The following is a 22,095-nucleotide window of genomic DNA, read 5'->3' as shown; positions in this document are numbered from 1 at the left end:
TGGGGATATAGAAGTCCCCACCTTGTGGGGTTGTTGTGGGGATGAAATGAGTTAACACATGTAAGGAGCTTAGAACCATGCCTGGCACATAGTAAGAGATCAATATACGTTAGCTACCTTTATAAATAATATTAATATTACTATAAAAACAATGCATGTTTACTTCTAAAAAATAAAGAAGCATATCCCCTGCCCCTGCAAAAACTAACCAACCAACTAACCAACTAGTAATCCCATCGTGCAGACACACTGGTTGTTAACACATTGCTGTGTGTCATTTGAACATTCCTTAGGTGTGTGTATAATCCTGTAGGATCATAATGTACATGTTATTTTGTAAACTTCTATCATATATTGGAAACAGCTTTCCTCATCAATACACACAGTTCTAAGATATCCTTTTTCTTAGTGGTTTCTAAGTCTTCTGTGATATGGTTGTATTTACAGTTTTTGTATTTATAGTCTTTTTATTTTGATTTCTCCCCTGAAAAGAATAACCTCCTAGCAAAGTTGTGACTTAGAGGTGCTAACACAGAAGGTGATAACACAATATTTATTCCTTATGCTATCACATTTTACGATTTTATTTCTTCTTATTTGGTCCCAGAAAGTGGAGCTGGGGGTATGTGCATTCCAATATTTGTCACCTGAAATACATTCAATACAACTAGCAGAGGGCTCCCCAAGAGAAAAGGATTGAAACATTCCTCTATTGTCTGTAAATTACATACACTTGTTTACCACTGTGCTCAAGGCCATTATCATTGTCATTATCACTATTATATTTAAAAACTATTTCTCCAAATACAAAAATATTTGGTCACTGTGATGTTCCTACAGCAGAACAGATATCAAAAAAGGACCCACCAGGGCCGGTGGCGTAGCGGTTAAGTTCGTGCGCTCTACTTCGGCGGCCCAGGGTTCGCAGGTTCGGATCCCAGGCGTGGACCTACACACCACTCATCAAGTCATGCTGTGCCAGGCACCCCACATATGAAGTAGAGGAAAATGGGCACAGATGTTAGCCCAGGGCCAATCTTACTCAGCAAAAATAGGAGGATTGGCATGGATGTTAGCTCAGGGCTGATCTTCCTCACACACAAATAAAGGACCCACCAAAGGTTAGAGCATTTGATGACAGACTCATGGATACAGCTGAGCACATGACAGGCACCCACAAATGTTAGTTCCCTTTCATTCTGACATTACTGAAGGGACCAGACCGTCCAAAGCCCAGGGCATCCCGTACCTGTTGTAGATCTTCAGCAGGATTAGAACCACAGTGAAGATGATGATGACAACCACCACAATGGCAGCAACGATGGCTCCGGAACCTACGAGGAGGACAGGAGTGGAGATGGCAGATGCGCAGACTGAAATGCAGAGAAGCATTTAGAGACCGAGAGACGGACCCCTACTGTGGCACCGGATATCCCCACTGGGGCCGGGGGAGGAGGAGAGAATGCAGTGTCCCGACAGAGGACAGAGTCCCATCTAGAGTGGCAGTGCACCTCTACCTCCAACCAGGCTTGGAGGGCCATGTCCTTAGCACATCATCTGCCAAAATTCTGCCTTAGGCCCAGTCCTGTTCTCATCAGCCCCAACCTTCAAACTTCTCTTGTGAAACAAGCAAGCAAAACATCCTTCCCTCTTTATGATAATACAAAAGTAATATGTGACTTCTGTAGTTAATTCTGAAAATATAAATACAAGCAAAAAAAGGGAAGGGGAGGATAATGACCTCCTTGCCCCAAGAACCACTGATCATCTTCACATATATACGTTCACCAATATAATCATGTATATGCATATATGCATATTAACTATCCATCTTTTCTGAATAATTTATTAATCCTATGTCTGAAAATCCATCTTAAGGAAATATTCATAAATATGGAAAAATATGCACTTGATAAAAATGGAACCATGTTCCATATACCATTTTATAACAATATCTTAATCATCTTTCCATGTAATCACACATTTTTCTTCACGACTTTTGATGGCTGTATAGTATGCCATTGTTTGGTTGGGCCATAATTTGTTTACCCATTCCCTATTGAGGATATTTATGTTATTTTCAATTTTACACTATCAAAAACAAGGCTATGATGAATGTCCTTATAGCTTAATATCTCAGATTCTAATTCCAGTATCAGCTCCCAATCCCAATGTCTAACTCTAATTTTAGGTTCAAGATCAACATCCTTGGCAGAAGTAACATTGAAAATATCAAGAACCATTAAAGGTTCACACTTTAAACCAACCTATTTGATTCTGGGGAGTTTATCTTAGGGAATAATCCTAAATACAGAAAAAGCTGTATGAACGAAGATGTTTATTACAACATTATTTATATTCTAAATATGGGAATGGTTCCACAAGGTATGGCCCAATTATCCTATGAAATACTATACTGTAATTTAAATGATGTGTAGAAAATAGAATATATTATATACACACTCATATCTACATATATACACATTACAGTGCAACCGTTAAAATATGTACACACAAACATAATGCTGAGTAAAAGAGTATGTACGGTATGATTCCATTCACTGAAAGTTCAAAACCAGGCAGAACTAATCTCTGGTGGTAGAAGTCGGAATAAGTGTGTTCCCTGGGGTGAGGGCGGGGGAATAGTGATTGCAACAGGCACTGAGAATTCTGGGATACTGGTGGTGGTCTGTTTCCTGATCCAGAGACTGGTTACACAGATGTGTTCATTTCGTGAAAATTCATCCAGCTGTGCACTTTTGATTTGTGCACTTTTTGAATTATACAACGCTTTTAAAAAAGGTCTATTAAAAAAAAAACAACTATGTGCAAAGATTCATAGAAAGAAAGACTGGGAGGAAAAGTAGGAATGGGTAGGGAATCCATCATGGAGTAACTTGTGTTTCTTTCCTTCCTGGGGAGTCCAGTGATGATACTTTCATGCAGGTTTTTCACAACCTTGTCTGGATCATTCTTTGTTGTGGGGACTGTCCTGTACCTTGTAGGATTTTTAGCAGCATCCCCGGCCTCTACCCATGCTAGGAGCACTTCTCCTCCCCTCCCCCAACGTTGTGATAACCAAAAATGTCTCCAGACATTTCCAAATGTCCCCTGGTGGTCAGGTTGTGGGATAAAGTACAGGATACCTGTTTAAATTAGAATTTATGACAAATAATGAATAATTTATTAGTATGTCTCAAATATCGCATGGCACATCCTTATACTAAAAAATTATCGTTTATCTTAAATTCAAATCTAACTGCGTGTCCTGTATTTGTATTTGCTAAATCTGGTAACCCTATCTACAGGGGCAAAATCACCTAGGTGAGAAGCATTACTTTTAGTTAAATGAAGACAGAATTAGTCCCATCTTGCTGACAGTGTTTCTGTCTATTCCGCATTTCTCTTCAGAACTGTTTTGAGACATACTCAGCAGGCCTCTGCAGGTCTCCCCACCCAGCAAGCAGCAGGCTAATGTGCGGGACCCTATCCACAGAAGAGACACATCCTGCCATTAATCCAGCTTCCTGCCAGTACCCCGGCCTGGAGCGGTGTATCACTGGGGGAGCCCTCCACAGGTGTCGGGAGGCCTGGTCCATTTGCAGAGGTATATATCAAATCAACTGAAATGACTAAAATGGACCCAGACTTCCCCTAATACAATCAATTGGTTCTCTGAAGAGTAGTCCTCAAATTTTTCCTTCTGGGGACCCCTTGTTCCTGGCAAATGTCTCTACAGGACTAACTCTTCTCACCTACATTCATTTACTCCTTTGTAAATTGATGGGATGTGTTTGCCTTGCAAACATAGTATGAAAGTAGCTACATTCTATTTTATTTTTTTGAGGAAGATCAGCCCTGAGCTAACATCCATGCCAATCCTCCTCTTTTTGCTGAGGAAGACTGGCCTTGGGCTAACATCCGTGCCCATCTTCCTTCCACTTTATATGGGACGCCACCACAGCATGGCTTGACAAGCAGTGCGTCGGTGCGCGCCTGGGATCCGAACCCGGGCTGCCAGCAGCAGAGTGTGTGCGCTTAACTGCTACGCCATGGGGCCGGTCCTGAAAGTAGCTACATTTTAAGGTGACTCATTTAGGGACATCTTATAAGAGAGTCAAATTCCCATTGCCCTCTAGACCCCAAAACTTCCTAATGAAAATAATAGTAATAGTAATAATCATTAGGTACTTTTTTTTTTTTTTGCTGAGGAAGATTGGCCCTGAGCTAACATCTGTGCCAATCTTCCTCTATTTTGTATGTGAGTGACTGCCACAGGTTGGCCACCAAACCTGGGCCACCGAAGTGGTGCGCACTGAACTTAACTACTAGGCCACAGGGCCGGCCCCTCCAAGCTCTTTACATGGATTCTCTCTTAGTCTTGACACCTGACGTGTTGTGTGGGAGCTTTACTAACATCCCCATCTTATAGATGATAAAACAGGCACAGAGCAGTGAAGTCACGTGCTGAGGGTCACGCAGTTGGCAAGTGGCAGAACTGAGACTGAGACCCAGGCACTCTGTCTTCCGTGCCCATACTCTCGACCTCAACACCAGCAGCTGACCACGGTACTTGTCCCGCCATCCCTCCCCTGGCTGCCAAGCCAAGTTGACCTTACTCTTGTACAGGAAATCTTCTCCTCTGGTGGTCATGTTCAATGAGAAGAAGGTGGTCCCCCCCAAAGGGGTGGCTGTGGTCATCTCGATCCTGGTGAGAACAAAGAGAAAATTTTGTTTAAAACTAGAGGAAGCTTTGTAATCCCTATATGAGGCCTCTTTTGGTCTTCATCTGGACGACTGGAGAATATTTAAGCATGTGGTTTCTCTTAGCAGCGAGTAAATACAAGGGCTTCTACCATATACTAGGGGGAATTAAAAGTAATGTCTGGGGCTGGCCCATGGTGTAGCAGTTAAGTGCGCACGCTCCGCTGCTGGTGGCCCAGGTTTGGATCCCGGGCGCACACCAACACATCGCTTGTCAAGCCATGCTGTGGCGGCGTCCCATATAAAGTGGAGGAAGATAGGCAGAGATGTTAGCTCAGAGCCAGTCTTCCTCAGCAAAAAAAAAGAGGAGGATTGGCATGGATGTTAGCTCAGGGCTGATCTTCCTCACACACACACAAAAATAACGTCTGACATTTGTAAAGAACTTCATTTTTCAAAGCAAGTTAAAGTCATTCAACAATATTTATTAAACTCCTCCTAACTATGTTTTCCAGAAATTGTCTCAATGGATCTTCTAGAAACTGAGGGGGGTTATTATTGCCATTTTACTGATGAAACTGAAGCCCCCAAAGCTATGTGGAGCCCCACGTTTACCTAGTAGAAATTAATACCCATGCTAGTGGGACTTGCACCACCCCTTAATGATGCCTGAAATGGTGTTCCTGCTTTCAAAAGCTTTACCATCTAAGGAGGCAAAAAAAAAAATAATCAGATGAAAACATCAACTATGATTATTAAGCAGTCAGTGGCATGAGCTATTGAGTTATGAAGAATGATTTTAAGGAGGAGATAAATTTCAATGGGCCTTGAAGGATGAGCACGGTTGCGGGTGGGAGGGGAGAGAACAAAGGTCAAGTTGCACAAGGCCCTCAATGGGAAGAGAGTTAATGCGGGTTGAGCATCTACGGTGCACCAGGCTCTGTCATCGGTGCCTCCACACACTCTAGCAGCTCATCTAATCCTCTCAATCATCACATTTTGCTGCTTAGCAAACTGAGGCTCAGAGTGGTTGAGTGAATCGACCAAAGTCACACAGCTAGGAAGATGTGGAGCTTGGACTCAAACATATTCTCTGAGTGCACAGTGTATCTTCTTTCCCTGACACAAGTAGGAATCAAAACCCACAATCCCATAATCTTACCCTTGAGGAGTGAGCCAGGAGGTATGCCGTTAATACGACATCATGCCACCAGAAATGAGGGTTGAGATCCTCCCCCAAGAATTATATTCTAAGCACAATGAGATTATAAATAATTGCTCTGAACTACAGGCATCAAGAAAAGAAGGGAAACCAACCAGGCTTGGCTTCTCTCCATCAGAGCAGCACGTTGGCTACAGCTGCTGACAATCTGGAGGCCTGCGAAGGATCTCCACCAAGAGAAGAATTATCCAGGCCTATCTGTAATCCTAAGAAGCTATAAGGCCTCACTGCGGTCGCTCCATCTTCTGGAGAAGAGATATTTGATACATCTAATAAAATATGTGTGCGTGAATTTGTTTTCTTCTTAAAAGTAAGAAATATTTTTTAATTATGAAGAGTAATATAATAGGAGCCCATGTACCCATCACTCAGATTGAACAACTGTTTACAATCATGTTTCCTTCAGTCCTTCCTTATTAAAAAAAAAAGCGTCAGACTCAGTTAAAGTTCCTTTTCTATCTTATTTCAATCCCATTTCCTCCCTCCCTCAAAGTCACCACTACCTTGGCCATTAGTGTGTATTCTTTTCATCAAAGTTTTAAAAAGTTTACTATATATCTACATACCCATAAACATTGTGTATATCCATAAACATTGTATATATTGTGGTTCTACATATTTATTAAATAAATACGCTAGTGAAAAGTACATTAGTGAAATGAAAGACAAACTCCTTGCCTCCAGAAGCTCACATTCTAGTGAGAAAGAGACTGTAGGTTTGACCATAGCATTCTTGGGCTCAAAAACAATTACCTCCCCAGTGCCCACACTTCTATATCTGGCAGTGAAAGCCCTTCACAGGCTGTTTCCACCCTCTGTTTCCAGCCCCTTGGCTCCTCGCACCAACCTCTGCCAAATTGCTGTGACAACGGGCCACTCCACCCGCCCCCGGCATTCCTGGTCTTGGCTGCCCCAGGCTTTGGCCTCTCCAGGTCCCCACAGTGGGCCTCTCCCGAGACTCCCCACCTCCAGGCTGCAGCTCCCCCGCCCTCCCAGCTCCTGATGGAAACAGGCGTCAGCACTCCTCCATTGGGGTCAGGTCTTCTGCACCCAGGCTGGGGGCTCTGGTGGCTGTGCCCACCCTGCCCACCCCATGGGGGCCTCAGCCTCAGAATGACCCTCTGTGGCCAGGCCCCGTTGATCCGTAGGATGGGCTCTGCCTTCGCTTTCTCTGCCCTTCTTTAAGCCTTGGGGCCCTGCCTAAAACCCCCAGCTCTTGTATGTCCTCTCTTCCTGAGGAAGGTTCCCTCAAGGAGCCCCGCATGGCTCTGCCTGACCTCCCCATACCGGCCACCTTTTCTTCCTGGCTGGGCTTCCGTCTCCAGACAGCCTTAAACAGGCCTGGGTTGGCCATGCTCCCCTGCCCGCTCCCCTTCCAAAATGAACACATCCTTCGAGACAGCTCAGTCACCCCCAGGACGACTCCCACCCAGACAGAATTAGCCATTCTGTCTTCTATACCCCACAGGAGCGCTCTGCAAAGAAACACCACCACACCATGTGTCTCACTTGCTTCGCCTGGAGTTAACTCACCACATTCACTGTCTGGTCCTGGAGGGTAGAGGCTGCCTTGGGTTCTCTTTCATGTCCTTCTACCTCCCCCAGATAAAGTGTCTGGTCCTCTCACCTCCGCCAGGGGAAATACTTGAGCGAGTAATGGAATTTCTCCCAGTTGGGTTTGCTCGTTTGTAAAATGAGGTCGCTTTTTCTCAAAGGAGCTGAGGGTTAGAGGTTAAGTATGGAAAGTGCTTTTAAGTGCTCAGTAAATGGTAGCTCTTAGTACTAGAGTGGTTATTAGTAAATATTTGCTGAACGAAGTTAGAGACAGGTGGATCTGGAGTACAAAACAAGAAAAAATTCTTTCTACAGAAATACGTATGGACCAATATGAGAATTTGGAATGCAAGTCTTCCCCAACCCCCCGCCCCCTACTCCCACTCCCAAGGAGAGAAACCTGCCCACACACGTTCCCCATTCCAGCACACAAAGGTTTTATGCATTTGCCTAAACCCCTACTTCTATCTCTACCAATATCAAGCTGAGAAGACTTGCCAATAATGCCTTCTCACAATTTCTTTTAAAAACGGAAGACAGGCAAATAGGTGGCCGCTGATCAAGGGTCACTTAGTGAGAGAGACATAGCATAATTCCTGGATAAGCTGAACCCTACCCGTGGACACATCCCCCACAACACCAACAAGCACAAAAACAACAGAAGCCACCATCCAAGTGCCTGCCACATGCCAAGACCTTGTGCCGGACATGTTTAATCCACGCTCTGATTTAATTAGCAAATGCCATGTAAAATAGGTTTCCGCCTCCTCTTGTTTCAAATGAGGACCCGAGACTTGGGGATCTAAAGCTAACTTTCCATGTGCATCCAGCCCGGAAGCTGGCCTCGCAAACTTTAAGGCCTGTGTCCTTCCCACTGTACCCCCTGCCTCTGGACACCTCTTGGGGACCCATGACCAGTTACTACAGAAATATGCACACACACACACTGACCAGTAAACCAGCCGCCTAAGGCCACCAGGACACAGGCTGCTCTGCAGGTCCTTCAGGGTGACCTCCTGGGAGCTGAGTTCCAGGCGCGACCCTCTTTCGGATGGACCCAGCTACTCTTCTTTCTGAGAGAACAGTGAGCAATCCCAGAGCACAGCTTGCTTCACCTCGGGACTGAGGGCTCTCAATTACATCTCTGTTCCTGCCCCACCAGAGAAGGTGGGAGGGAGGCTGGTGGAACATCGACGGCCAAGGATGTGGGTGCTTTCATGTGTGGGCCCCTGGCGATTCTTGTTAACCAAGTGAGGACCAGCAGGGGTATTTCAGCATCAAATGTGCCTGTGACCAGGGTCCATGGCCATGGAAAAGGAGGGAAAGTACAGGGAGGGTGAGGCTGGTTTTCACTGACAGAATTTAATTTAATAATAGTAATAATAATATACCATGTGCCAGGCACGGCACTCAGTGCTTTATGTGGGAGGTCTCATTTAATCTTCATGCCTATCTGGTAAGGAGACTGCAATCATGGTACCCATTTGACAGATGAGGAAACTGAGGCAGAGCAAAGAAGAAATCAATCTAAGCTCACAAGGCTAATATGTAGCCGTGCTAGGATTTAAGCCAGAGTCTGTCCTATTTCACAGCCTCTTCTCCATAAACCCTTATCAGATTGCCTCCCAGTGAATGCACAAGGTACAAACAACCTAGCACCCAGGACCCAAATCAATGTAGGGCTTTGATGAGATAACCCACACAGGCTGGGGCTCAGCAGAGAGAGCTAGAGCCTTTGCCCCTGACTAGTCCTACCTGACTGGTCCCTGCCCTTGGCCACACTCTGAACCTCTGTCTTCAGCAGAGCCTTAATCACATTTACAGAATCTATAAGGAGCTGTTGTTCCCTTGGGTTGTTTACAAGTATCCCTGTGTGGGAGGTCAGTTTGGGAAGTGATGGAGGGTCATGACTGTTTACTCACCGAGCGCCCCTCTGACTATCCCTTGGTCAAGTGCAAAAGCCATATCTAGAAGATAAATGTTGCCAGATCCCACCCGTCCAAAATATCTCCCTCACTGCCCTGCCCCAGGGGTACGCTCCTTCCCTCTGGCCTGGCCTAAAAGTTCCTCCCTGGATAAGACAACAAAGACACTACAAACCAACCCTGGCCGACCCCTACTCAAATGGCCAACCGTAACTCAGAGTAGGTAACCCAGGAATGCCCTCGACCCACCAAAACATTGGGATTGATTTCTCCCAATCGCCTGAGAGATGGGAGATTCAGCAGGACTTAGTCTCTTTCACAGACATGAACCTCACTACTCCCAAGCAGAGCCTTGAATTCTGGGGATGTTTTATCAGAAAATTCATGGTGGAACCAAAATCTCGCTCCTTGTAATTTTCACCCATGGGTCCTAATGCTCTTCCCACAAAGGTAATCTGCTACTTCTCACACAGGACAACCCGTGTCAGGTTTAAAAGCACTTCTACATGGGCCGGCCCTGTGGCTTAGCGGTTGAGTGTGCACGCTCCGCTACTGGCGGCCCAGGGTTGGGATCCAGGGCGCGCACCGATGCACCGCTTCTCCGGCCATGCCAAGGCCACGTCCCACATACAGCAACTAGAAGGTTGTGCAACTGTGACACACAACTATCTACTGGGGCTTCGGGGCAAAAAAAAAGGAGGAGGATTGGCAATAGATGTTAGCTCAGAGCCGGTCTTCCTCAGCAAAAAGAGAAGGATTAGCATGGATGTTAGCTCAGGGCTGATCTTCCTCACACACACACACACACACAAACAAACAAAAAAAGAAGTTTCTTAAAAAAAAATAATAAAAAAATAAAAGCACTTCTATGAATAAAAAGTTAAACTCAAACTTCCATGGATGGAACAGCTATGGGGGCTGACATTAGCATGTCATTTTTACCTCCCACCAATAGGTGGCGATAGCAGTTGGCTACGGTATGCCCCTTTGAACCTAACCAACAAATGGTTGAAAATGTTAAATGTCCCGTGAACCCAACGTGTTTCTAAGTAGAGGAGATTTCTGAACTTGAAAACAGCAATTGTGTATTCTCTGATGATTTTCTTCTCCAGGATAAATATTCTCAGCTCCTTCAAACAATCTTTAGGGTGATGGTGTCCCTCATGGGTCCCTCATTTCTCTACGTGTCAATGTCTCCCTTAAATACAGCCCCCCAAACCGGACACGACTGCAGAGGGGGCCTGCAATGTCCGGAAAGACATTTTTCTTGATACTTATCAGACCTGAGCCTGAATTCTACTATTTACTAGCTGTGTGACCTTGGTCAACCTTCTTCACTTCTTAGTTTTCTGACCTGTAAAATGGAATTATAAACTCCATAGGGTTGTTGTGAGAATTAAATGAGATAAAATATGTAATATATTTAGCACAGTGGCTGTGCACAAAATCGATTGCTATTACGCTGGGTGAATGCAAACAAAAAGCTCATTAGCTTTACAGGCAGCCACAGCACAGTGCTCGTACACACCCTGTTGACATACCCTGAACCCTTTTCAGACTTATTCTTATGCTTGTTTACGGTCAATCAAAGCCCTAAGATTGGTAGTGAAAGGGCTTTCTCAACTGCAAAGTGCCACGGAAATACAAGGCGATGGCAAGCGCATTAGGATGGGTGACAATGTTAGACGAGCTGCTGTCCTTTAACCAGGTCTCCATTACCCTCTTGTGCAAATGTCTTTTTGAACTGAAGTGCAGGCTTTGCAATGATCCCCGCTAGCCTTGACCTTGTTGATTTGGGTCCTCAGGAGAGCAATTCTGGCTCTTCCTGGGTGGCCCCTGAGAATTCTCGATGGTATTGTGGCAAAGCATGGGGTCAAGGAGCTCACAGGCAGCACGGCTTTGGGGTCAGGGAGACCTGGATTTCAATCTTGGCCTCACCACTGACCAGCTCTGTAAGCTGAGCCACTTCTCTAGGCCTCAGTGTTTTCATTTGTAAAGCGGGGCTAACACTGCCTGTCTCGTGGGGTTGGTGCCTGGTGGATGGTGGGTAAATTGGTAAGTGTCAGTTTGCAGGCCCTCTCTTCCTTTCCCTTCTGTCCCCAGTCTGTGTTCTTCCTGCTCTTCTTGAAGCTTGAGCTCCCAGTTCTCCACCTGCTCCAGTGTTTGCTGCATTAGGTCGAACTCAGGTATGAACAGGGAGGTCAGGGAGCCAGCCATTAAGCGTGGTGTCTCAAGGAGAGGATTTGAGGAGGGATTCACCAGAACTTCTGGAGAGTTCAACCTCCTCCATCTCCACTGAGGGCAGAGGCAGAGGAAATAGTGAAACCTCTCCCAGGGATGCAGAAATCCTAATGGGACCAGTAGGGCATGGGGGCCGCTGGGCGGCAGAGGAAGAGCAAGCCATAGGTTTACAACATGGGGTGAGAATCAGGAGACCAGAGTTCCCACATGCCACTCATTGCCACATGACTTTGGAAAGTCCGCTCCCCTCTCTGGACCTTGGTTTTCCCACCTGTAAAATGGCCCTGTTTGGAGATGATCTCCAAGGCCCTTTCCAATCTGTGGTTCTATTGCACAGAACAGCCATTCATAGCTTAACTCAGGAATGAGTGTCTTCCAAAAGTTCATCCTTCCTTATAGATATTGACTCGGGGGATGTTAGGAGAGGAAGTCAAAGTGTGCAATTCCTGCTGGAAGGCAGGAATCCTTCCTGGAAGGCAGGCGAGACTGGAACACACCGAGAACTCTACAGAAGAGTTCTGGCTTGGCAGCAGCAGTGCATACTAGATCCTTAGGAACGAACCTTCAAACACGGGGGGCACATAGTAACCCATGTCTGCCTGAATCTTTGTGTGTTTGTGTGAGGAAGATCAGCCCTGAGCGAACATCCATGCCAATCCTCCTCTTTTTGCTGAGGAAGACTGGCCCTGGGCTAACATCTCTGCCCATCTTCCTCCATTTTATATGGGACGCCACCACAGCATGGCCTGACAAGTGGTGCGTCGGTGCGCGCCCAGGATCCGAACCCGGGCTGCCAGCAGCGGAGCACACGCACTTAACCACTACGCCACGGGGCCGGCCCCTGTCTGAATCTTAAGTGGCTCTCTCTCACACTCTCCATTCCTGTTGGGTTCCACATCACCTCCCCCTTCCCCGTCTGCCCTGTCAGCTTGGCTCTGTCCCATTGTTTGTCACAACTCCCAAAGGTGGGTGTCTGAATTGGCTTAACGCTCCCCTGAACTTGGGGCCGTACACAATTACACACTGAATACATGTTCCTTGTGGTTGGTTCCCAGAAATTAGGAAGCACATTTTCTCTTTCATTTATCCACCCATTCTTTCACCCTCTCGTCCACTCACGCGCCCACCCACCCATCCAGTGCATGCACATTCATCCTTTCACCTGTTTTTCTGCCCATTGCCCTGTCACTCATTCAACCAGCACCCACCACGTACAGAGCACTGAGAGGATTCAAAGAAGGGCTGAGGGGGATCACGTCCCAAGAGCTCAGACAAAGAGAATGAGAAATGGAATTGTTTCCTTCAAGAATCTTTCTTTCAAGGGGGAGGGAGGAGGGCTAAAGGGATAATTCGGCACATGTGTGTGGTCATGGGTTGTAATTAGTATTTGGGTGGTGAACATGATGTAATCTATTCAGAAATAGAAGTATAATGATGTACACTTGAAATTTATACAATATTATAAACCAATGTTACTGCAATAAACAAAAAATTAAAAAAAAAAAAAAGAATCTTTCTTTCAACCAATATTTATGGGGATCATCCCCCCTCATGCCCAGCCCGGCACTGATCACAGAGAGATGCCTGATCAATACCGTACTGAAGTCCTTTGGGAAAAGCAGTGGCCTTTGGATCTGGAAGTCTGGGTTCCAGGCCCACCACATTTCTTAAATCTTATTTAATTTAATCTACTCTGTCAAATTCTGGCTTGAACATCATTTTTGACTTTTGTGGCCCATGTTGTAAAGAAAGATGCCTCAAAGAGTTTCCAACGCAAGACCTGCAAACCTGGTAAGTTCCACGTACCGAGAGCTATAAATAGAAACCCCAGATGAAACTGGTCACAAGGCAGATTTTTGCCTAGTGCCAAAAGGGCAGCACAGGCCGTGCCAGGAGTCGGTAGAGGAAGAGACCTGTGGGCGTCCTGGTTGAGACTGACCAAGATCTGGAATGTGCCCTGTGGCTTCCCTTTGCTCCTTGGTCTTTGGGCCCAAGCCCAGGGCCCAGCTCCCAAGGGTCCTCAAACTACGCCTGAGCTCCCACGTAAATCTCCAGGTGTCCCACTGTCCCCAAGGGGAAACAAGACACAAGGTTAAAGAGTTTATGCCCCTAAGTGAATATGTCAGAGGAAAAGAATTCCACCCCGAGATTCTAGTCAGGAAGGGAAGGGAGCCGGCATTTAAGGAGACACTAACAAAGGGCCGGGCACTGTGCTTCCAGGTATGTTTTATCATTTAATCAATACAACACGGCGAGAGTTTTTGTCTCCACTTTGCTGACAGGAAACGGAAGCTCAGAGAGGTTAAGCGAGGTGCCCAGAGTCTTACAGCAAGTGAGCGGAGGAGCTGAGTCTCTAACTCAGATCTTCTACTTTGAAACTGTCCGTGGCTGCCAAGCCTCCCAGGAGGTAAGCGATATTCCTGGGGACACTCGGAGGGTCCACAGATATCACTGCTGGGTCACGAGTCTGCTCGCTCTTCTCTCTACCTGTTGATATTTTGAGCCCAAGAGGTACAACAAACCCTCAGAGCATGGCAGAGTTCCTCACTCTCGGGACTATTTACATTTGGGCCAGATAATTCTTTGCTTGGGGGCCTGTCCTGTGCATTGCAGGATAGTTAGCAGCATCCTTGGCCTCTACCCACCAGATGCCAGTAGCATCCCCAGTTATGACAACCAAAAATGTCTCCAGACATTTCCAAATGTCTTCTGGGAGGCAAATCGCCCCTGGTTGAAAACTACCAGAGCAGAGTGATAGGCCTGTCTCTTAACAGTTTCCTATCCTTTCTATTCAAAAAGGTCTAGACAAGAAAGGAAATGTCCAGTCTGTACTTACACCTGTGGATAGACAACCAATAATGACGATGATGTCGATGAGAACCACAGACATGACAGCTGCCATTTATCAAGTGCCATGTACCATGTCCCGTGTACCATGCTAAGTACTTCATACATATATTTCCTCACATATATTATCTCTATTTTCCAGAAAAAAGAACTGAGGCCCAGAGAGCTTCAGTAAATCGCCCAAGGCCTCAGTGCTAAGACATGGCAGAGCATTAGTTTCCTATGGCTGCTGTAACAAATTATCACAAACTTAATGGCTTAAAACAACGCAAATTTATTTTCTTACCGTTCTAGAGGTCAGAAGTCTAAAATCAGTCTCACTGGGCTAAAATCAAGGTGTTGGCAGGGCCGTGTTCCTCTTGGAGGCTCTAGGGGAAACTGTTTCCTTGCCTTTTCTAGCTTCTGCAGGCCACCTGCATTCCTTGGCCTGTGGCCCCTTCCTCCATCTTCAGACTAATAGTGTAGCAACTTCCTATCTCTCTCTCTGACCTCTGCTTCTGTCATCACATCTTTTTCTCTCTCTCTGACTCTCCCACATCCCTCCTATAAGGACCCTGTGATTACATTGGCCCCACCCAGGTAATCCAGGATAATCTCCCATCTCAAAATCCTTAAATTAATCACATCTGCAAAGTTGTTTTTGCCATGTAAGGTAACACAGTCACAGGTTTGGGGGATTAGGATGTGGATATCTTTGGAGGGGCCATTACTGAGCCTAAAATATAGAATTTAGACTCTTATCTGTCTGACCTCTAGGTCTGTACTCAGTCCACTCCTGCCTCCGTGCCCTGCCCTGCCTGAACAGACATATCCCAGAGGCCAGGCGCTGCGGGGGATGCAGAGGTTGATCAGACACGTCCAAGGAGTGGTAGGCACGAGCACACGACGAGAAGTACCGTGAGAGAGGAGCAGAGGAAGAGTCCTGGGGCCACTGGGCCAGCTGGGCCAGGGTGTGGGGCGTGGGCTCAGGAGGCAACAGGGCAGGCCTGATTCCTTCCCTGCCACACAAGCTGATTTCACATAAGTCTCAGCACCTACCTCCACCTAACTACAAATACATCTGCAGTTCATCTCGTCCTGAAGGACCACCCCGCTCCAGCCCCTGCCAGCCAGGATCCCATCCCATCTGTGTGATTTATTTGCCCAGTTAACTGGTAACCATTCTCAATTTTTCCTTTCCAAATCTCCTCCCTGCCAAGGGCTTAGAACATCTTTAGTTTTGTAAGTCCATTCCCTGCCCAGCTCTGGTTTGCAAGGATGCCCTTCAGCTGTCTGGCCCCTCCCTGGGCCCATCAATCCCTTTACAGAATAGAGAAACTACACCGACTGGGTCAGCCAGGCTCTCCCTCTCCCCAGACAGGTAGAGCCTTTGACCTCTTTTTTTTTTTTTTTGGTGAGGAAGATTGGCCCTGGGCTTGTAACACCTGTGCCCATCTTCCTCTACTTTGTATGTGGGACGCCTGCCACACTATGGCTTGATAAGCGGTGCGTAGGTCCGCGCCTGGGATCTGTACCTGCGAACACAGGGCCAGTGAAGCGGAGCACAAACTTAACTACTATGCCACCAGGCTGGGCTACTATGTCACCGGGCCAGCCCCAGCCTTTGACCTCTTCCAGCAGCTCTCAGGCTCTGCAGTGATTTAGGGATGGGGTCTCTGGGCTCCCAGGTACAACAAATCTCCCGGCCTGCAGGAAAACTCCAGGTAAAAAGGATAAATTTGGGTTTGCCTCATCTTGGGAGAAATACAGTTTGAGATCTTTTTCTTTTAAAAAATGCAGGAGGGACCTCTGGTGAAACACAAGCAGATGGAACACAAATATTCATCTCTGCTTCCTCCTGAAACCGCTCATGAATGAAAGTAAAGGAATCAAGACGCATAAACCCACAAGGCCAAAGGGAACAGGAGAGAAGACAACCACACTGGAGAGAAGCCAATCCAGGTGCGAAAGCTGGAAAAGCTGATGGCTGAGTGTGACTCAGCAGCCTGGAAAAGGCTGAGGCTCAAACCTGCAGACTGCGGAAACCAGTAAAAGCTGATCACACTGAAGAAAGCCCAGGAAGACTCAGGGATGGGTGGCCATAGGTGCCGCCAAAAGTCAGGATTCCATGTGGGGCTGAAAAGAGGAAGATGAAAGTTTGTAAAAGGAGCAGCTCAACACCATCCCCTCCATCTCCTCGGGGAAACAGAATAAAGGAAACTCCATTTAAGATGAGGGCTGGAGGCCAGAAGGGGGAGCCCTCATCCACCACAACTCCATGTCAATTACAGGCAGCCCCCCCCCCACTATTACTATAGTAATAGTGAATTACTATCCCAGCAGGAGGAAAGACTGCCTCCTTGCCTAGCAACTCAGCCCATGAGAAACTCTCGCTTCCCACCAATGGATTTTCATTCAAAGCAATCCCTCCCATCTCCCTCCTTTTTGTCTATAAAGTAACATTCCTCTCCTTTGTTTGCTGGACTTGCCTATGCTTTTTGCTATAGCTGGCTTGGCCTGAATTGCAATTCCTCTGCTATTCCCGAATAAACCCATTTTGCTGGTAAAATAACTGGCTGTTTTCTTTGTTGAGGTCAACATCTCCATCCCTCCCTCCCTCTGTCCTCCCTGCCATAGGCCTCCTCCACCCTGCAGAAGCTGGTAAATTCACCCTCTGCAGAGAGTGAATCAGGAGGAAGACCTGCACTGCCCAAGATGATAGCCCCATGTTGGCCATCTACATTTAAATGACAATAAAGTAAAATTAAATAAAATTAAAAGTTCAGTGCCCCAGTCTCATTAGCCACATTTCAAGTGCTTAATATGCACTAAGGCTTATGGCTCCCGTATTGGTCAGCACAGGTCTAGAACGTGTCCACCTTTGCATAACGTTCTCTTCGACAGCACTACTCCAGACCTTGGCCATCCAGAATGTGGTCCTTGGATCAGCAGCAGTGGCAGCTCTGGGGACCTTGTCAGGAATGCAGAATCTGAGGGTCCACTCAGACCTGCTGAATGAGAATATGCCTTTAGCTAGATCCCAAGGCAATCCATAGGCACATTTGACATTGAGACTCAGGGAAAAGCCAGCAGGTGGTGGTTAATCTCTGGCTGAAAATGGAGTTGAGGGAAAGTCTAAATCCTGCATTGTGGGGCTCAGCCAGTCCCCTTAACCTCCTGGGCTGCCAGAACTCCCAGAGCCAGGCTCTAACCTCCAAGCAGGAAATTAGAGAGAAGGCTCTGGGGAGACTGACCAGCCAAGAGAACAAAAGTACAGATACTGATTGATAGTAGAGGATCCTCCAATGAAATGACCAGATTCCTGCCAATCAGCTTATGGAGAGGCCACTAGTTGACAAGCCTGCCCCCACACCCAGAGTTTCCTACAAACTTCTTTTTACAATGAGCTTTTTAGTGCCTTACTCTTAAATAGGAACAGATAGCCAAAGTCAACAGACCTTTGGGGGTAAAAGCTCAAACAATGATGAACAAACAACAAATAAAACAAATGAGCAGAGGGAGGCATTTAAAGCAAACAGGCAATACAAAGGGCAGAAGAAAACTTCAGCATCCTCAGAGACAAGCTGCTACATCTACAAAACAAGAACAGGATGCTATAAGAATATTCTGAGAATAAGAAGGGTGCTAGGAAATAAAAATTTGACAAAAGAAATAAAAAATTCAATAGAAGGGTTAGAAATAGTTGAGAAAATGTCTCATCAAGTAGAACAAAAAAGACTGAGAGAGAAAAAGAGGCAAGAACAGATTAATCCAGGAGGACCAACAACCTCATAATAAGAATTCCAGAAGTGGTTAAGCAGAGAAAATCGAGGCAAGGGAGGAAATTTTTAAGCAGGGGATATCTGAAAATTTCTCAGAAGTGAAGGACAGAATTTTCAGAATGAGAGGACCCTCTGAGTCCCCAGAACAATGAATAAAAGAGACCCACAATAACGGTCCAGCTCGGCAGCATAGTGGTTAAGTTCGCACGCTTTGCTTCCACGGCCCGGGGTTCACAGGTTCGGATCCTGGGCATGGATGGATGCACTGCTTGTCAAGCCATGCTGTGGTGGCATCCCATATAAAGTAGAAGAAGATGGGTTTGGATGTTAGCCCAGGGCTAATCTTCCTCACAAAGAAAAAGAAAAAGACCCATAATATGACTCATCTTACTATATATATAAAGAGAATATCCTACACACGTCCATTAATTTTTTTTTTAAATAGAGTCAAATACAAATAAAAGGATCAACAATCAGATGAAATCAGAATGGCAGTGGATTTGACAGCAGCAGCACTAGAAGCTCTGAGACAACTCTCCAAAATTCTGAGGGGAAATAATTCCAGCCTAGAAGTGTACAGTGAGCCAAACTAAATATTGAGCGTGAGGGTAGAAGAACATTTTCGGGCATGCAAGGCTTCAAAAAAAATCCACCCCACCCCGTGCACCTTTTCCTGGGCAGCTCCTGGAGGATAGGCCCCGCTAAAGAGTAAACTGAGCATGAGGAGCTCGGGATCCAGGGACAGGGGGTGCCTGGGGCGGCGCCCTGCGGCAGCCAGTGGGGTAACCAGTCCAACTCGGAGGCGGAGGGAGGCACACAGGGATTCTGCAGCCAAGAAAAACTGCCACTGGTAGATTTTCTGCTGTGTGTGTCCAGACTGAAGGGAGATCTAGTCTTCTGTTGGAGAGTTTGGGGGATGAATTGATGATAAACTAAGCTCCTCCAGAAGACTTAAGGAACCAGCCTTCTCCCTTCTACTCCACCCCCACCACTTCTCCTTCACCAGTCCCCACGCCCTCTGTGGCGGCAACTCCTTGTGATCACAGGATTCTGCGGAACCAGTCTGAAAACTACTGTGTCCATGGCCCTCTTCTTACAAGTGGGGAAACTGAGGGCCAGCGAGGCACCCAGGGGCACCCAGAGAGAGGAAGGTTCATTGGAAGTTCATTTGGTACGTTTTCAAGAACTCCTTTCTCATTCATTCAAAACAAGATCAGTCGCAAGAACCGAACCAAACCTACAGAATCGGGGGCTGGTGAGCGATAGGTGAGACCCCACGGGGCCACGCCCTCCCCTTAGCTCTGCCTTCACCACCCTGCTGACGCAACTGCGATAAGTTTCTAAAAGGCACAGGCTGAGCTTCCTGAGTTACTTCTAATGGCCACCTGGTAAAGCAAGGATATGTAGATGTAAATGAGTTTTGTACACTATGGACAGGCAGCTGGAAACTTCTGGAAAAAAAATTGGGGTAGGAGTACAGGGAAAAAAATCAGACCCAAATGAGCATCAGCAATCTCCTTGGGACCAGGGGTCCTGACCCCAAGTGCTCTTATTATTATTTTTTTTAGGAACCAAGGCCAGTGCCTCTTACAAACTCCAATATCTGAGTTTACCCCAACGCTGACCCTTCAGTGCTCTCGCTGTTGATTCTCTACCTCTCCCCCCACCTTTTCCAGGGCTGGGCTAACCTCAAACTGTTTGTAATTAATGAATTAAGGATGCAAACTCTGTCTGAGGCACCTGCACTTTAACATGGAATTCTAGGAAAATGAGTCCTCCGTAGTCTTAACCTGTGATATTTTCTTTGAGTCTCAATGTCCTGGTCTGTAGAGCTCTACCTCACCTATTTAACAGGGTCACCACCAAATCCCGACAGAGAGGCCTGCCGTGGGGGCAAGAACCCTGGCTGGAGGTTAGAAGTCCTGGGTTTGAGTCTTACCTCTGTTACTTACTCGCTGTGTGACTCTGGGCAAGTCACTTGTCCTGTCTGGACTTCAGTTTGCTCTCCTGCAAAATGCACAGCTGGGTCCTTCCATCTGTGTCTCTCCCAGCCTCCCGGTTTGGTTCAGGATGTGGCCCCTCACTCTCCCCAAGGCTTGCTTGCCTCCCACACTCTCCATTCCAGAAGGAACACCCCTCCCCTTTCCTGCCCGAGCTCAGGCCTGGCAGGCGCTGGCCCGCAGAGAGGACAGGAGGGCCGTTCAAGCTGCCCACGGTGAGCGCTGGCTGGCGGCCAGTCACAACAGGCCCCGAGGTACAGAGGGGCGTTTGTCTGGGGGACCTGTGGTTTCATGTAAACCCTCACTCTGGCTTTGGCCTGCTGCCTCTCTTTTCTCCCCTCCCTCTCAGGCGGCAGCGCCAGCCTCCAGCTTTGTGAAGAGGTGGGATGTGGATGTTGCACAGATCCGAGCAGCCCCTCTCTGGGCTGGGAAAGTGGACAAAAAAGAGGTGGGAAGAAAGGCAGGGGAGGCATCCCTGTGGGGTGGCTGTGGTGAAGGAGGCCACAGTGAGGGCGGAGGATGGAGATGGGGGCCACGTGGTGCAGGAAAGGCTTTGGACAGGGCAGGGGGGCAGTAGAAAGGGGTTCAGGAGGACGGCCTGGTTCCCAACTCCCTCACTGACTCGCCATGGGACTGTGAGCAAGGTACCTCGTTCTCCTCTCCAGGCCTCAGTTTCCACAGCTTTAAAATGGGGGTGATTGTCCCACCCTTATGCTGTAAGGACTAAATTAAATAAAATGATGACTTACAAATAGTGTGGTGTAGCAAAGAAAAAGCCAGCCGTAGTGGTCCAGTGGTTAATATTTGGCGCTCTTACCACCCGGCTGTCGGTTGTCATACTGTGGCGGCTGCGTGTTGCTGTGATGCTGAAGGCTCTGCCACCAGGATTTCAAATACCAGCAGGGTCACCCATGGTGGACAGGTTTCAGCAGAGCTTCCAGACTAAGACAGACTAGGAAGAAGGACCCGACCACCCACTCTGAAAAAGTTGGCCACAAACACTCTACGAATAGCAGCTTCTGATATAGCACCGGAAGGTGAGAGGATGGCACAAAAAGACCGGGCAGGGTTCCGCTCTGCTGTCCACAGGGTCACTAGGAGTTGAAATCGACTCGATGGTGCTAACAACAAAGTGAAGAAAGGGATTTGGACTCAGATAGATGGACCTGGGTTCAAATCCCACCTCTGTTTCCTCTAAACTCGCTGTTGTGGGCAAATTATTTACCCTCCATGAGCCTCATTTTCCTCCTCTGAGTTAAAGAGAGGTATGTGTGCAGCTAGACAAGACTGCAAGGATCGAATAAGAACTGATAGAAATTACCCTGCCCAATAAATATGTTTGAATAAATGAAGAATTGGTCAGGGCCACGTCATGACTTTTGCCCCCCCACATAATAAATTTTCATGGGCTCTAAATATTTTATTTTTTCTGATGTGAGAGAAAAATGGAAACACTTTCTTCTGCCCTAAAAGTTGGGTTTTCCTCCTGATTTCAAAAGAAATTAAAACATTTTGGGAATCCTTACAAGTATTGTGGGCCTTGTTTCTGCTGTGTCTAGTGGATAAGTTGGCCCTGGTATTGGTTCAGGGTTCCCACAGCGGACGTGGCCCAGGTGCCATCTTGAAGGTCCGCTGGGTCCCTGGTATTGTCTCTGAATCCCCGTGGATCTCAGAGCCCTGGACGCTGATGCCTTACACCCCGCAGAGCTGAGCCCAGGGGCCCATTTTTGCCAAACCTCCTAGTTTCAACGCGGTATGAGCCACGTCGCCCGAGGCTGATGGGGCCCAGGAGCACCACAGGTGTGGAGGCTGGGAGAATCCAGGGGCCCCAGGTGCGTGAG

At 47.1% G+C, this 22,095-nt stretch overlaps 1 protein-coding gene across 2 annotated transcripts in view; it reads right to left on the bottom strand.

Annotated features, from left to right (window-relative positions):
• Positions 1-22,095, bottom strand: part of NCMAP (non-compact myelin associated protein) — a 41,603-nt gene that overhangs the window by 4,275 nt on the left and 15,233 nt on the right. Inside the window, exons 2-3 of one of the 2 annotated variants that reach the window (XM_058553242.1) lie at positions 4,620-4,708; positions 1,250-1,373 (exon numbers count right to left, since the gene is read on the bottom strand). In XM_058553242.1, coding sequence (XP_058409225.1) covers positions 1,250-1,373; positions 4,620-4,708 — 213 coding nt within the window. The remainder of the gene's footprint in view (positions 1-1,249; positions 1,374-4,619; positions 4,709-22,095) is intronic. The other variant, XM_058553243.1, reaches the window with a different exon arrangement.

This window comes from Diceros bicornis, chromosome 13 (assembly GCF_020826845.1).
Source record: "Diceros bicornis minor isolate mBicDic1 chromosome 13, mDicBic1.mat.cur, whole genome shotgun sequence".
Classification (NCBI taxonomy): domain Eukaryota; kingdom Metazoa; phylum Chordata; class Mammalia; order Perissodactyla; family Rhinocerotidae; genus Diceros; species Diceros bicornis.
The sequence above is the reverse complement of the archived record's forward strand: the minus strand, read 5'-3'. Positions and strand labels throughout refer to the sequence as shown.